Here is a 15,113-nt window from a genome sequence, read left to right on the forward strand (position 1 = left end):
TCTGTTAATATTTATTTTAAGCTAGTATTTTAAACATAACCCAATCAAAACCAAACCTATAGGTTGAGATGGTGAACTGCGCAAAAAGGCGTCACGTTTTCGTAACAATTTAATTGATTTGGCGTAAAAAAAAACAGTTTATTCAGCCAAACAGACAGATGTTTATGATGTAAAACTGACATCTTAAAGACATCTATCAGATGTTTGTGCCCAGATAGCACACGTATGTCTGTTAAAGATCGCTTCATCTGGAGAGCATCAGCTGTGTACAAACATCTGATAGACGTCTTTAAGATGTCAGTTTTACATACATTCTAAATCATAAACATCTTAAAGGGATACTCAACCTGAAATGAAAATGTTGTCATTATTCACAAGCCTCCCGGTTTTCATCCAGAATATATAAATTGTGTTTTGAAGACGAACAAAGCTTTTACGGGTTTGGAACGACACGGGGGTAAGTGATTAATGACTAAATTTTCATTTTGGGGTGGCGTATCTTTTTAAAGACACCTTCTAAACATCTATTTGACTTCTGATAGGAAACGTAGAGCAAACACTCAAAAAAAATATGTCTTGCAGATGTAAATGCAGACGTCAAGTTCTCCGTGATGTGCTATCAGACGCTTTCCAGATCTTTAACAGACATCTGGCAGACGTGTGTGTGCTATCTGGGAACAATCATTATGATCTCAAAATGAGCTTTGTTTCATGCATTACTTTGACTTTTCCAGTCTTTCTTTAACCCTAAAACGCGAATGGTGTGGGATACGTGACATCACGCGTGTGTTCACCGCCGAAGCCCCCAGAGATCTGATGAAACTGTGGGAGCCTTTGGTTCCGCGCGGAGCCCGATCGAGCAGCATGACACGCGCTTTCAGATAAAGTGCGCTTTTATGTGGACATGACAGCCGCCATACATGCCTGCATCTGCGGTGAGGCTTTGATTCTCTTTGCGATTCTGTGTTTCGTATGGATCCGACTGCGGCAGCTCTTCGATATTCCGCTTTAATAAGAATCGGTAGCAGCAAAGCTAACCAGTGACCAGTGCATCACCAAAATACACACATCGGTGTGCATACGCATGCATCGATTAATTATCATCCAAAACGAGTAATATCAAAAAAACAATACAGTTTGTGACGAATGCAATGGCATGTTTTTGGCTTTAATGCTTTTTCTGGCTCGCGCCGCTGCTCGCTTTAGCATGCAGCTGCAATAAACGCTTGCGTGCTGGCTTCATGCTTCCTTATTTTTTAAACTTTAGCCTGTGCATATTTGTGCAGTCGAACTCTTTCTCACTTCTATGAAGCTCTAGAGTTGCATTAGTCGACAGACATGCAAATATGGTGTAAACATGGTCGCGTTTCCCCCATATTGTGTTTATGCGCGTGCATGTATTTCCCGCAGGTGTATTCATAGCCCTGCTTTGGTCCTAAAAATACCAATGCATTGACCTGCTAAAAGCACACAGATCACGACAGACCTGTAGGAATTGGGGGTTGTTTGTACTGGCGATTCACTGCAGATTGCGGTATAAATGCAGTACTACTTTAGTATTATTAGATGATGAGATAATCTGTACAGTAATGCATTTATTTAATCAGAAGACTGTTATGTTGCAAGCAGCATTCATGATATGCCTCAATAAATCAACTTTCCATTAGATTGCACATATTTGTACTTTCATTAAAGCATGAATGTTTGATTTTCCCATTTGAGATGTTTAAAATAATGTATTTTTTTATATATGATCTGATTGAAATAGGTACAGATATTAAATAATCAGTTTATTGGAAGAGTACTCGCCATTAAATTTGATTACTTTTTTCTGTGTTTTTTTTTTTTTTTTTAGCATTATAAATAAAATGTATTATTATTATTACTTTCACAACCGGATTCAGAAGTACCTTGCATGCGCCATGCAATTTATCATTTACAAATATCTAGTTATTGAGTAGAGGCCAGTTTTTAGATGCTGCTTTTAGAAGCATCCTTGGCATATTTTTAAATATGTAAACAATGTAAACAAACACACCAGCTTTGAGATGCATGCATTAGATCCCTGGCCACTGTTGCATCGCGCTGTTTCTTTAGCATCTCACGCCATGAGTGTTCTATTTGTTCGTCAAGTTAAAAATATTTTAAACTTTAAAAAAAAAATTGTGTTGAAGCTTTTTACATTAACAAAATTTTGTGAACAGTTTCTTTGTACTGGGAACATTATTTTTGTATTTTATTATCTGTGCTGCAATGTCACTGTCTTCTAATTAGTGGCTCTTCAGGTTAAATCCACTGAGACTAGTAATTAGGTCTGGACTCCTGTGAGTTTATACTTTAGTTGAATCCAGGGCCACATTTTTATATTAATACTGTGCTATTAATCTCATGTTTCTTAGGGCACTTGGTAAAGAAAGATTTAATGTGCACAGTGCAGTAGATCACAGAGTGTGTTGTGCATTAGAAATACAATCATCCATGCATTTTGTGTTTGGTCAGCCATAAAAATAGCAGCTTCTAACAATAGGCCACATTAAGAGGACTTGCCTTTTCAGCAAATAATCCTTTCTTGAAAGTTTCAAGTGCAGAGTTGTATTTATTTTTCTGTACTTTGTCATTTTATGTAAATGATATGGATTCCTTTTAAATGCACTTATATATGCATTTAATATATATATGCACATATATATATTTAGGCTTAAATTTAAGATGCATATATAATTTCCATCCATTTGGATTACACAGTTTTACCATAAACAAACTAATAAACTTAATGCGATGCATATTTGTTAGTCATACATAAATGAAACAGGTCAGATTTATGTAACTATGTGTTTTAAATACACAATAACCAGATTTGTACAGTATATATTATATAGTTATGTATATATTACAATCAGTAAATCTGAATATAATCAAAAAACCGAATATTGTTTGTTCCACAGCTAACCATATTTCAACAATGTTCATATATTTTAACTAAATAAATGTCATAGTTTTTACAGTGAACAAATTTATGCTGATTCTAAGCAATTTGAATTAAACACATTTTAAAAAATACAATCAAACAGATGCAAAATGTTAAAAATTGATTGACAAATATGCATGACGTTAAGTTTATTTGTTTAAAACTGTGTAATCCAAATGTAGGCCTAAATATTTTTTTGGGTGTAGTTACTAAAATTCCATTGCTTACAGTGAATATTAATGTGCTTTGTAAGGTGCATTTAGAGATATTAAAGAGAATTTCTAAAATGTAGTTTGCAAAAAAAAGCATGCTAATTAAAATCATTCTATCAACTTTTTTTCTTTAGGTTTTAACAGGCGACTCTTATGGGAAACACCGTCATTCGATTACATTCCAGAATTAGAGGACCAAGAATAAGCTGCATTTTCTATGATAACGTTTTGTACCCAATCTGCTGGCGCAGACCTTATTTGCATCGCAAACCTGCCGTCCTCGTCTCCCGAATCGTGTCTCCGACCGTCCCGCGAGGCGCCTGTCTATCATGAGATTCCGAATTTACAAGCGAAAGGTGGTAATACTGACTCTAGTGGTGGTCATCTGCGGCTTCGCCGTCTGGAATAACGGGAAACCGAAGAAGGCGAGCGCCGCCGTGTTTCCCAAAGAGGCGGAAACGGGTAAACGGAGTAGCGTTGGTGGTCAAGAACAAATACATGTCACGATCCCAGTAACACGTAAAACTATCAACGAAACTCTTCCGGAAAAACAACAATTACAACAACAGGCAGTTCCCAAATCTGAAGCGGACAACACAACTCTGGTGTACAGAGGGATCGTCTTTCAACTCAACTTCGACCAGACGCTTAGAAACGAGGAGAAGTTTCGTTCCGTGCGCCAGAAGGACGACCTAGTCGTCGTCGTCCAAGTTCACAACCGTCCCGAATACCTACGCCTCTTGGTGGACAGCTTAAGGAAAGCGGAAGGAATCGAGAACGTCTTGCTGATATTCAGCCACGACTTCTGGTCGCCGGAAATCAACCGGATAGTCGCGTCCGTCGACTTCTGCTTGGTCCTCCAGATATTCTTCCCCTTCAGCATCCAGCTCTATCCTCAAGAGTTCCCCGGGAACGACCCCAGAGACTGCCCTCGAGACATTCCCAAGAAAGATGCCTTAACCCTAGGCTGCTTAAACGCAGAGTACCCGGACTCCTTCGGACACTATCGGGAAGCCAAGTTTCTCGCAGACCAAAACACCATTGGTGGTGGAAGCTCCACTTCGTTTGGGATCGAGTCCAAGTCTTGAAAGAGCACCGAGGACTCTTATTGCTCATCGAGGAGGACCACTACCTCGTCCCAGACTTCTACCATCTACTCAAACACATGGTGTCCCTCAAGAAAGAGCAGTGTCCCGACTGCGACATCTTGTCTCTGGGAAGCTACGGACACGTCAGCTACTCCAGCAAAGCCAATAAAGTGGAGGTGAAAGCATGGAAGTCCACCGAGCACAACATGGGAATGGCGCTGAGCAGAGACACCTACCAGAAACTCCTCAGGTGCACCGATGCCTTCTGCACCTACAAGGCGACTATAACTGGGATTGGTCGCTGCAGCACCTTACCGTGACCTGTCTGCCCACGTTCCTGAAGGTCATGGTCAGCGAGTCGCCGCGCATCTTCCACGCCGGAGACTGCGGCATGCACCACAAGAAGTCGTCGTGCATGCCATCCAGCCAGAAGACGAAGATCGAGAACATTCTCCAGAGCAGCAGGAACCAGTTATTCCCCAAACAGCTGCTCATTACAAAGAGACTCCCAGCTTCTGGAGCCAAAGGAGTGGCTCCGCACGTCAAAAACGGAGGTTGGGGAGACATCAGGGACCACGAACTCTGCAAGAGCTACCTTCGATTGCAGTGACTTTGTATTGTTTTTGCATCCTCTAATGAAAGCCTTTAAGAGTTCTATACGGACTATTTCTTGCTATTGCCTGTTTTATTGAGATATCCCAAATAAAAAAGTATGTGACGTTTGAATTTGGTGATTATGAGCATCATTGAAGTATTATCCCTGAAAAAAAGTGTTATTGTTGTCATATATCTATTATTAAATAGCATTTTTGTGCCACTTCGAAGACGACGTTTGTATGTATGATTTTAATGATCTGCGAAAGCATGAACTTTCTTATAATTATGTATGTGTGTGTGTGTGTGTGTGTGTGTGTGTGTGTGTATACAGCTCTTCAAACAATGTACTTTTGATCATAATTCCACCTTCTGTTTACGGTTATGCTAAAACGATGAGCTATTTTTGATATGCAGATGAACTGTTTTCTATTTGCTTGAATGTAACTGACCGGTTTCGAGGTGTAAGGTTGTGCTTCATATCGAACGTGTTACAGTATTAGAATGGTTTTGAAGCTTTTGCAAGACATTAAAATTGCATTGACTATCTCGCAGTCCTCGTTAGCCCCTTATAGACGCGTTGTCCTAATTACACAAGCATTCAGATCTCTGGCTCCGATTTTCATAGATTTAAGAAAGTGAGAAAATAAAGCCTTTGGAGCTGTAGTTTGTGACAACAATAAAATAGTGAATGTAATCAGGGTTATTATTGAAAACCTTATTTTATTGTAAATTTAAAATCATTAATATATTATTTTTTTAAGTTTATATATATCATTTTATTTTAATTTGAAGGGTTTTTTTAAGTATTAAAAAACTAATAAAAATGACGACAAAACTAAATTATAAAATCTAATTCAAAATAGTATATCAATGATACTTAAAAAAATTTATTCTCAGTGTGTTTTGCGTCCATGCACCATGAGAACCACCGTCTAAAAACATTTCTTTCTTAAGTGAAAAAAAATTAATAAATTTGCCTTAGTGATTTTTTCTTCTTCTATACAGTAAAAGTCAATGGGTGCCGGTAGATTTGGACCCCATTGGCTGTAACTGAACGGACAAAAACGGCTGAAACATTCTTCAAAATATCTTATTTTGTGTACTATCCCTTTAACTAAAGAGTGAAACGGTGTCCATGTTTTACACCTCCTCCCTTTCGCATGTTTTGTTTTAAATATTTTGATTTAATTTAATAATTTGAACAGCTCCATTTAACACTTTTACCACGTTTGAATCAGTTCCGCAGATTTTCAGTTCAGAAAATGCAATAACACTCAATAGGTTCCCTCTGATCCTGATTATAGGCTTCCACAAGAGTATTTCAAGCACTTTCAGAGGGAAATATATCTGCTAGGAGTGCATTTTCCAAAAGCAAAATGCATGGTCGCAAGTTCTGTTGTTTCCAATAAAGTTCAATAGAAATAACGATGCTTTTGGGAAACACACCCCTGAATGTCTTAATTCGTTAAAAGAAAACTCACAGACTGGTAAAATGTTGTATTTGGGATGTTTTCCAGTAGTTAAAGATACTTCAGTGCATTGAAGATACTTGCATTGCTATGCAGATTCATGTGGAAAAGTGTCCTGCATCCTCGGGTCTCTGTGATCTTCTGGTCTGTAGATAAGACTCGGTTACTCCTTCATCGTGTTTATCAACCATTAAATCATCCCTCAGGTGAACATGTCCAATCAGCACGTTATTTGAAGTCTCTTAAAGCACATCCTTGGGTTCTTACTTAAATCTTTTCTGCTTCTAACTCAACTAATAGCCAGATGAAACTGAATATGTGTGTATAAGAAGTCAGAGATCTCAAACATTCTCATCAAATTCTCTCAGGATCAAATCATCATTGATTTTAATGGTCAATACTCTATAATTCTCCCAATACTCTCAATTCATGACGACCATTGACTCATCTGGTTGTTTTTTATTTAGGCCTGCTGTGTTGTGCTGAAATCCTTTACCTAATTTGGGTTTTCTGGTCAAAAATGACTGGCCTTTTATATGATCACTAAATATCGTATTTAATCATTTTTATAAACTTGTGCAAAATGCTTATCAAAATGCTAATGTATAGAAATGCCATTTAGTATAATCAGTATTTAATCAGAATGCATATGACAGGCGGGACCAGATATGAAGATGTGAATGCAAACATCAGTATTATTATTACAACTTGTGCTGCAGAGATGAATGAAAAATGTGCAGTGCATTTTTACTGGAACGAAATGTTCAAAACCTAATTATGAGGTTGGTCTTGAATTGCACAAAACATAAATGTGCACCAAACTATGTCCATCAGTCCTGAGAGTATTTCTGGTGTTCATGCCAAGACCGGCCCGTCTCTCTGAGTTAATTCCCCAATTATAAGAACCAGAGTCTGGCACATCAGATGAATGAAGATCGCAAACTCAAACGGAGGATAAAACGGATGTGTGGTTAAATGTTGGCCCAGAAACTCAAAAAGCTGTAGATTTAAATAATGCTATAACTTTGTAACCTTGGGATGTAACACCGTCGGAAAAAAAATTATCTGGCGGATTTTATTCAATTTAAATCTATTGAAAACAGAGCGTCGATTGATTAAAGAATGCATATCGTTTAATTCATTTAAGTTTATTTTTAAGAAATGGCTTCTTCATAATAAACATTAATGTTGCTTTATCCATTATTACTATTAAATTTTTTTATTAATTTTTAGTATTTTTTACCCATAATATATATACATTTTTTTTCTTCATATAATGTGTTAATTGTATTTTATAGAGTTTTTGGCTATATTTTGTTGTTATTGTATTTCTATTTTATTTTCTCTAGTTTTTAGGCCATCTGGCAAAGCAATGAAAACTAGCCTTTGGACTAATTTGGGTACATGTACATTTATGAATGTTGATTTATGTAGATTGTCCCGTTAGAAATAAAATAAAAATATGTAAGGATTCAAGTCGGTTGAGATGCTAAGTGCAATATAATTAGAGTTGAGAGTTTATATGAACGCATCTCTGAAGGGAACTGAAGTTTAGATGGTATTTTCTTTTAATTTTGCATCATGCATATTAATTTTTTTTTTCTTTTGTGGCATAATTTCACAAAGTTAAAGTCGGACCGTTCTGTTTTTGCTTAAAAATCTGAAATTATACAATCTAATTTAAATAAAAACCTGCTTCTTTAAAATGCAGCATAAATGGAAAGAGCACAGGGCCAAGACAGTTTGTGTGTATAATATAGAGATTTGTTTAATTTGTGTTATTTGGGGTTTGTTTTCAATTTATTTGACACATCACAAAGAAATGTGCAATTGCAGCAATTTGCATGAAAAATAATAAAGGACACATTTTCTTTTATAATTTGTCTTAAATCTCATTTTGTTAAAAAAAAATACAAAAATCAGGAGAACTGTATTTTCACCAAATCTTGGATTCGATCTTTTAATCAGCTTGTTTTTAGTCAATTAGTGCAGGTTTTGCATTTCTTTTTGGAGCTGTTTGATCGTAGGCCTCACTGATCTGAGCTCACGCACCTGTTTTTGAGTGAAAAATTGACAATTTTGACAATAATCACTGAGACCTACAATCAACTTCCACAAAACCTGTGCTGATTAAAAGAAAGCAAGGATTGTATCCAAGTTTTGAGACATTAACAAGCGATCTTTAACACCAAAATTAGATAAAGGATGAATTTTGGGCACAGCACAAAGTCGTTATTTTCAAACCCTCTGATAATGAAACACGAGCCAAACATAGGTTTATTTAAGATCATTTTAATTGTATATATATATATATATAAACACCTTTGCATTAGAAATACAGCTGTTTTCTATTTCGTGTAATTATTTCATTCCATCATAAATCCGTAATTAACAATATTTACACGTTGTACAATAACCCGTTTCATTTGAAACAATATTAAAATAAATGCTCACAAGTTCTCTTTATACGTTTACAGCATTTCCAGGGAGTCCTTTACGACTCCAAACATTTGTTAAGCCATTTTCTTCTAATTATTTAGTGCAAATGATTTTTCACTCCATTGACTCTCAAAACCTGCCATATTTCATAAATCATATTTCCCCCCAAATGAACATTCGTTTTTATTGTATTCAAGACAATTGCACACAGTAGCTTATTGTAACGTGAAAAAAAGAATCATAATACAGTAGTGAAAACCATCCAATTATTTTGCTTTTAATTAAACTCGGTTGTACTTCACACAGTAATTAGAGTTTGGCTGAAGACGTGTTTAATTGTCATGAAAATAATGCATACAATTTAAATGGCTTCATTTTGTTTATGCAAAATATATTTTCTTTGTTGATTTTAAAGTGAAATATGATCTCGACAGGCTTCAGTGTGAACAGTAAAGATATAATGCGTCTGAAGGTCCGGTTATACGACCGTCCCGCTGGGAGAGTTGGCTGGGTTTTGGGACAACAACAGACCCTAAAGAGAAAAAAAAAGGAAAAATGAGTCAAGGATGCATTAAATTGATCAAAAGTGACAGTAAAGACATTTATAATGATGCAAAAGATTTCTATTTCAAATAAATGCTGTTCTTTTGAATTTTCTATTCATCTGTGAATCCTGAAAAATAAAATGCATCACACTTTCTACAAAAATATTAATGTTTTCAACACTGATGATAATCAGAAATGTTTCTTGAGCAGCAGATCATCATATTAGAATGATTTCTGAAGATCATGTGACACTGAAGACTGGAGTAATGATGCTGAAAATACAGCTGCGCATCACAGAAATAAATTACAGTTTAACAGATATTCACATAGAAAACAGATATTTTACGTTAAAAAACTATTTCACAATTTTTACTGTATTTTTGATCAAATAAATGCAGCCCTGAGGAGCAGAAGAGACTGTCAACTTCGTACAAGAGCATCAGCACTAGCAATAAAATAATTGTCTTTCATAACTGTTAATCAGTCCCAAACACTTCGGTTCAGTGATCACATGTTCATTTGGCAAGCACAAAACTTGGCATCATGACCACAATTTTCATAACTCTAATATAACACAAATGCACACTAAAAAGTGATTTTCTACCAAGTGATTTTGCTGTAAACTGAAGCATATGACAAAAAGCATCAGTCTTTGGCACTGATGGACTGCAAATGTGCTAATCCTCAGTTCATCCGAGATGTAGAGGAGTTTGTTTCTTCATCAGATTTGGAGAAATTGCATCACTTGCTCACCAATGGAAGTGAATGGGTGCCGTCAGAATGAGAGTCCAAACAGCTGATAAAAATATCACAATAATCCACAAGTAATCCACAGCACTCCAGTCCATCAGTTCACATCTGGAGAAGACAAAAGATGAAACAAATCCAGCATTAAGACGTTTTTAACTCAAATACATAGAGTTTATAATCCATAATAACACTTCCTCCAGTGAAAAAGTGCATCTCCTGTTGTCTCTCACATCAAAATCCAGACACATATTTGTTAAGAGCTGTTTAAACGCTGCTTGATCTGTGCAGATTTCTCTCCTGATTCACACCAGAACACTTTTTCACTGGAGGAAGTGTTATTATGGATTATAGACTCTATGTATTTGAGTTAAAATCATCTTAATGCTGGATGTGTTTCATCTTCTGTCTTCTCCAGATGTTCACTGATGGACTGGAGTGTGTGTTTTTTCTTGTGTATTATTGTGATGTTATTTTATGGTGTTTGGTCTCTCATTCTGACGGATCTATTTCTCTTCCATTGGTGAGCAAGTGATGCAATGCTAGATTTCTCCAAATCTGATGAAGAAACAAACTCATCCACATCTCGGATGGCCTGAGGGTGAGCACATCTTTACTCACCACTTTTCCGGGCCGTGCCCACGTGCAAACGAAGCCCTCCTGACAGGCAGTGACCAGACAGTCCTCAAGGAAGATCAGCACGGTGAGTCTCTCGTGGGCGATTTTCTTACAAACCAGCGGCTCCAGCAGCGGGATTTCCTCCATGCGCGGACACGAGCTCGTTCCCAGCGTCTTAGCGGCGTGCGATTTAGCCGCTCGCGCACCGATGATCTGGTTGAGCTTGTCGCTGCTCTTGTTGCTGATGTAGCTCATGCTGTGATTGCGTTTGTGCTCCTTTTCCTGAGGCGGCTCCTTACGCGCTTCGTGCAAAGCTAGCGTGGCGAACTTGCTGACGCTGTCTACGATGCTGCTGGCGGGTTTCTGGCTGTTCGGGCTGCTGCCTGACGAGTGTGGCAAACTATTCGAGCGCGGTAGTGGAGAATTCGTGCTATTGTTTCCGTTAGAACTGGTTTCTGCACTCATTGCGTTCGTATGAGTCCTGGTTCTGGATAATGGAAACAGGATGTCTTCTGTAAGGTCCCATAAGCATAACTGGGTGTCCTGACCGACCGAGCCAAACCGGTACGTCACGCTAACGCCGCGTCCATCCGTAGAGTTCCTATTTGATAGTCTAGATTGCGCGCTATTTGCGCGTTCGCGACTTCCATTGAATTGCACTTGGTCTTGGAAGTCTTCGTCGCTCGCGCTGAACTCCGCCGGCGCTTCGCAGTCTTGAACGCTAGTGATGCAATGATCGAACGCCACGACGCTCACCCACGACTTGTGCCCTCGTCCGCGAGCGATAACCCGGGAGTCCGAAAACGACCAGACCGTGACGAGGTCGTCTTCCCCGCCGGTCACTACGTACCGTCCGTCGGGGCTCCAGCAAACGCACAGGAGCCCGCCGAAGTAGCTCTTCATGCTGCCTTGCAGTTCTGCCGAGTCGAAGCAAAAGACCCGCAGGAAGCCGTCCTGACCGGCGCAGGCCAGAAACTTCCCGTCGGGCGAGAACGCAAACTCGTTGACCGCGCCTTCGCCCACCGTCCAGCGGAGGAAAGGATTGCGGGCCGATTTGCTCTTGTTGGTGTGAACGGCGTAGCTCTCGCCCTGCTTCAGGAGCTGGTAATGCGGCGGAGTCGTTCCACAGGTGTGCTCCACATTGTACAGGTACAAACATCCGCTGCTGTGAGCCACCAGGAACAGGTGCTCTGAACCCGGCACCCACTTTAAACACGTCACCGGGGACTTATCAATTACTCTCTGTTAGAACAGAAACAAAAAAGAGAGAGACGGAATTACAAAAGATGCAAAATACACAACAACGGTCCAAAAATACATTTAAATGTTGTTGCAAACTATATAAAAAAATACAAATAAATCTTAATGGTCCTAAAATGGGTTTCATTTTCATAATATAAAATATTATTTATTCGTTTTTGTTTAATTTTGAAAATTTATATATATATATATATATATATATATATATATATATATATATATAACAAAGGCAATGAAATTTAGCATCTTTAAAATAAAAGCCCTAAATCACATAATTAGTTTTTTTTACCGTTATGTATATAATATATTTTATTTTTATTTAATTTCAATTTTTTTTTTTACAATATATTATTAAAATGTATGCAAAAATATTACAGTTTAGCAAATTAAGATAAAAGCTTTCTTTTTTAACACTCTTATGTATAGTTCAGATCAATATAGCCTATATATAAATATATATGGGGTTTTTTTTATGGTCCTAAATACTGATTTCATTTTCTTAATGTAAATATAATTTATTTATTTATTTATTTAAAACATTTTTTTTTAGTTAATTTAATTAGAAAGACAATAAAGCTTATCTTCTTTAACATAAAAACCTTAAATCACTTAATTTAAATTTTATGAAATTTTTCAGTCAGAAACCTAAAGACTACACCAAGTCCAGATCACTGACTTCACAACTAGGTTAAATCTGTTTAGGAATCATAAACAAACAAAGAAGTTCCTGGAATAGAGATCAGGACTCACATCTTCATTAAAAAGTTTGCTGGTTTCCTTTTTGATGGGGTCAATGAGCTGTACTTGCCCTGCAGAAAAGCCCACCAGCAGTGAGACGCTCTCCGCTGTGGCGGTCAGCACGTTGGAGTCGTGACACGTGGGAAGGATTCCCTTATATATCCTCTTGTCTACGGGTTTGCTCAAGTCAGCGGCCTGGTGAAATAAGAAATAAGCAGCAATTTAACATCATATTCATATACATGATCTTAGGCTAAAGAGAGCATGCTGTGCAATCTGATTGACCAATTAATACACCCATGTATATATAAATATTTGTATCAGTTTTGGCAAATGAACACCACTTCAATGTCAATCAATGTTTGAAATATTAATGCATTTTGTGTTCCATTAAATGAAAACGATATATGAGAGGTTCTGTCAATTATTAACACAAAGTACTCATGTGGGCTCGCTGCTGGTGGACATGGAGAAGAGAAGCGGTCCAAGCACTGAGCCCTGAGGAACCCCAGTAAATGTAAATCTGTTCAAAAATCAGTGAATACTATATTCTAACATGCATTAGCATATAAACTGAGCTTTGAAACGTGTTTACATAAAGATAACATATAATGCAATGTATGCATGTAAACCACCTAAACTTTACGCATAAACCTAGACCGGGCCCAATGCAGTTAATGCATTTTAAGTTGCATTTACAGAAATTATATGTAAACGATGCTGTAAACATAATTTATTGAATTATGTCATTTATAATGCAACAGGTTACCACCCCAAACTTCATGCATACATCAAGATTTGCCTAAAATTACTGAATGCATAGGATACTTCGGATGCACATACATGTCAGCACAAAAGTTTACACTCAACAGCCTTTTTTAACATAATGCAACAGGTTACACATCCGAAACCTCATGCATAACTTAATAAAATCTGAAAATACGTTACATTCTAGGATGCATTAGCATATAAACTGTGCTTTAAGCAGTATTTATATAAGGTTACAACATAATGCAAATGTTACCCACCTAGCCATTACGCATAAACCGTGACCTGCTATAATGCACAGTATATCTTGGGTTGCATTTACATAAGTGATTGAATTATAGCCTATCCTTTGCAACATGATGCAACAGGTTACCCACCCAAAACTTCATGCTTCACTCTGGATCTGTGCAAAAATCAGCAAAATTTCTAAGATGCATCAGCAAATTGCCACATGCATAACCCTAGATCTGACCGAAATCAGTGAACGAACAGGAATTTAGTTGGATTTTAATTGTAAGCACAATAACTATCAGCCTTTGCAACACAATGCAAGCCTCAAACAGCACACATGACTCTAGATCTGCTCCAAAACAATGACTACAAACTATGTTCTGTATTGCAAACACTAAGTTATAACATCATGCAACAGGTTTCCACTTTAACCGCGCGCACAAGTCTCGATCTGCTCGGAATCAGCGAATCCACGGACTGTTTTGGATTGCATTTACATGGAACTTCGGTTGTAAACATTCCTTACACAGACTGCACAGTCTAACCCTTTTCTTGGCCAATGCACATTGATTTTGGCACATGCATGTCTCGGTTTTATTGGCATAAACTAATTTAAAGCGGACGAAAGCGTCCCAGCAGCTGTCATCATGCCGTTACCTTCCTGACGCCTTTATAAATGTAAAAGTAAAGCTCCCGGCCCACACTGAAACAGATTCTCTCGCCGTTACCGGATTGGTCGTTCACGTTCACGAACGAGACTTTCACCGGGCTCGAGCCCTGCGAGTTGAAGGGCACGCGGTTCGGCCGGCTGTACTCGGAGTTCGGCAGGAGTTTATAGACGCCCTCCCGTGTGCTGAACTGAGTTTTAATTTCGTTCGACTCCTTCCCACCTCCCTCCGCCGCCATCTTCCACATTAGCGTTCATTCCGCCTCGTGCACGAGCATGCGCGCGCCCTCCTGCTCCTCTGCGCGAGACCGACAGCGCTGCGCGTTCACGCGAGTCAGGTGAGAGTCAAATCGTGGTTGTAAAATGCCCGAGTTTATAGGTGTCTGTTTTATTGCAATCTTGAGAACAATGAACATACAAGGGCAATAATAAACAAAAGCAATACTAAAAAAAAAAAAAATCTATAAGATAATCACGTCCATAAACAATTACAAATAGTTACAAATTATTCAAAGAATAGATTTAAGACTTTAAAATATTTTCGCTTTGTTATTGTTTCTTTTAATGTGTGCAGGAAGTGACCTATTTTAAAATGAATAAAATAAAGAATTCACTATGGATAAAGAATTTTCCATATATAATGAGTAAATTCACAATATACAAAATCTTGAAGTCAACAGTATATGCTACTCATAAAACAAAATAGTTGCAATTCAATCTTAGCACTTTTTTAACAAGAAAAAGAAAACTCGCAATTCACACCAA

General features: G+C 37.7%; 1 protein-coding gene and 1 pseudogene across 1 annotated transcript; one reads left to right on the forward strand and one right to left on the reverse strand.

Moving 5' to 3' along the window:
• Positions 1–605: 605 nt before the first annotated feature.
• LOC109082551 lies at positions 606–4,994 on the forward strand (annotated as a pseudogene).
• A 3,935-nt stretch (positions 4,995–8,929) lies between these two features.
• Positions 8,930–14,661, reverse strand: LOC109053678 (WD repeat-containing protein 20-like). Its single transcript, XM_042778144.1, has 4 exons — positions 14,339–14,661; positions 12,695–12,877; positions 10,688–11,926; positions 8,930–9,305 (listed from the first exon to the last, which is right to left on the reverse strand). Exons 1-4 carry the CDS (start codon positions 14,594–14,596, stop codon positions 9,252–9,254), a joined length of 1,734 nt encoding a protein of 577 aa, XP_042634078.1. The 5' UTR covers positions 14,597–14,661; the 3' UTR covers positions 8,930–9,251.
• Between the last annotated feature and the right edge of the window lie 452 nt (positions 14,662–15,113).

Source organism: Cyprinus carpio, chromosome A20, assembly GCF_018340385.1.
Source record: "Cyprinus carpio isolate SPL01 chromosome A20, ASM1834038v1, whole genome shotgun sequence".
NCBI lineage: Eukaryota > Metazoa > Chordata > Actinopteri > Cypriniformes > Cyprinidae > Cyprinus > Cyprinus carpio.

Bases quoted from the DNA above. Each gene is read 5' to 3' on its own strand.
- LOC109053678 (XM_042778144.1), bottom strand. From the start codon at position 14,596: ATGTGGAAGATGGCGGCGGAGGGAGGTGGGAAGGAGTCGAACGAAATT. The intron at 12,878-14,338 runs GTAACGGCATGA...TTATTTCACCAG, and splicing joins TTTATAAAGGCGTCAGGAAG to GCCGCTGACTTGAGCAAACC. The intron at 11,927-12,694 runs GTGAGTCCTGAT...CTGTTCTAACAG, and splicing joins GCAAACTTTTTAATGAAGAT to AGAGTAATTGATAAGTCCCC.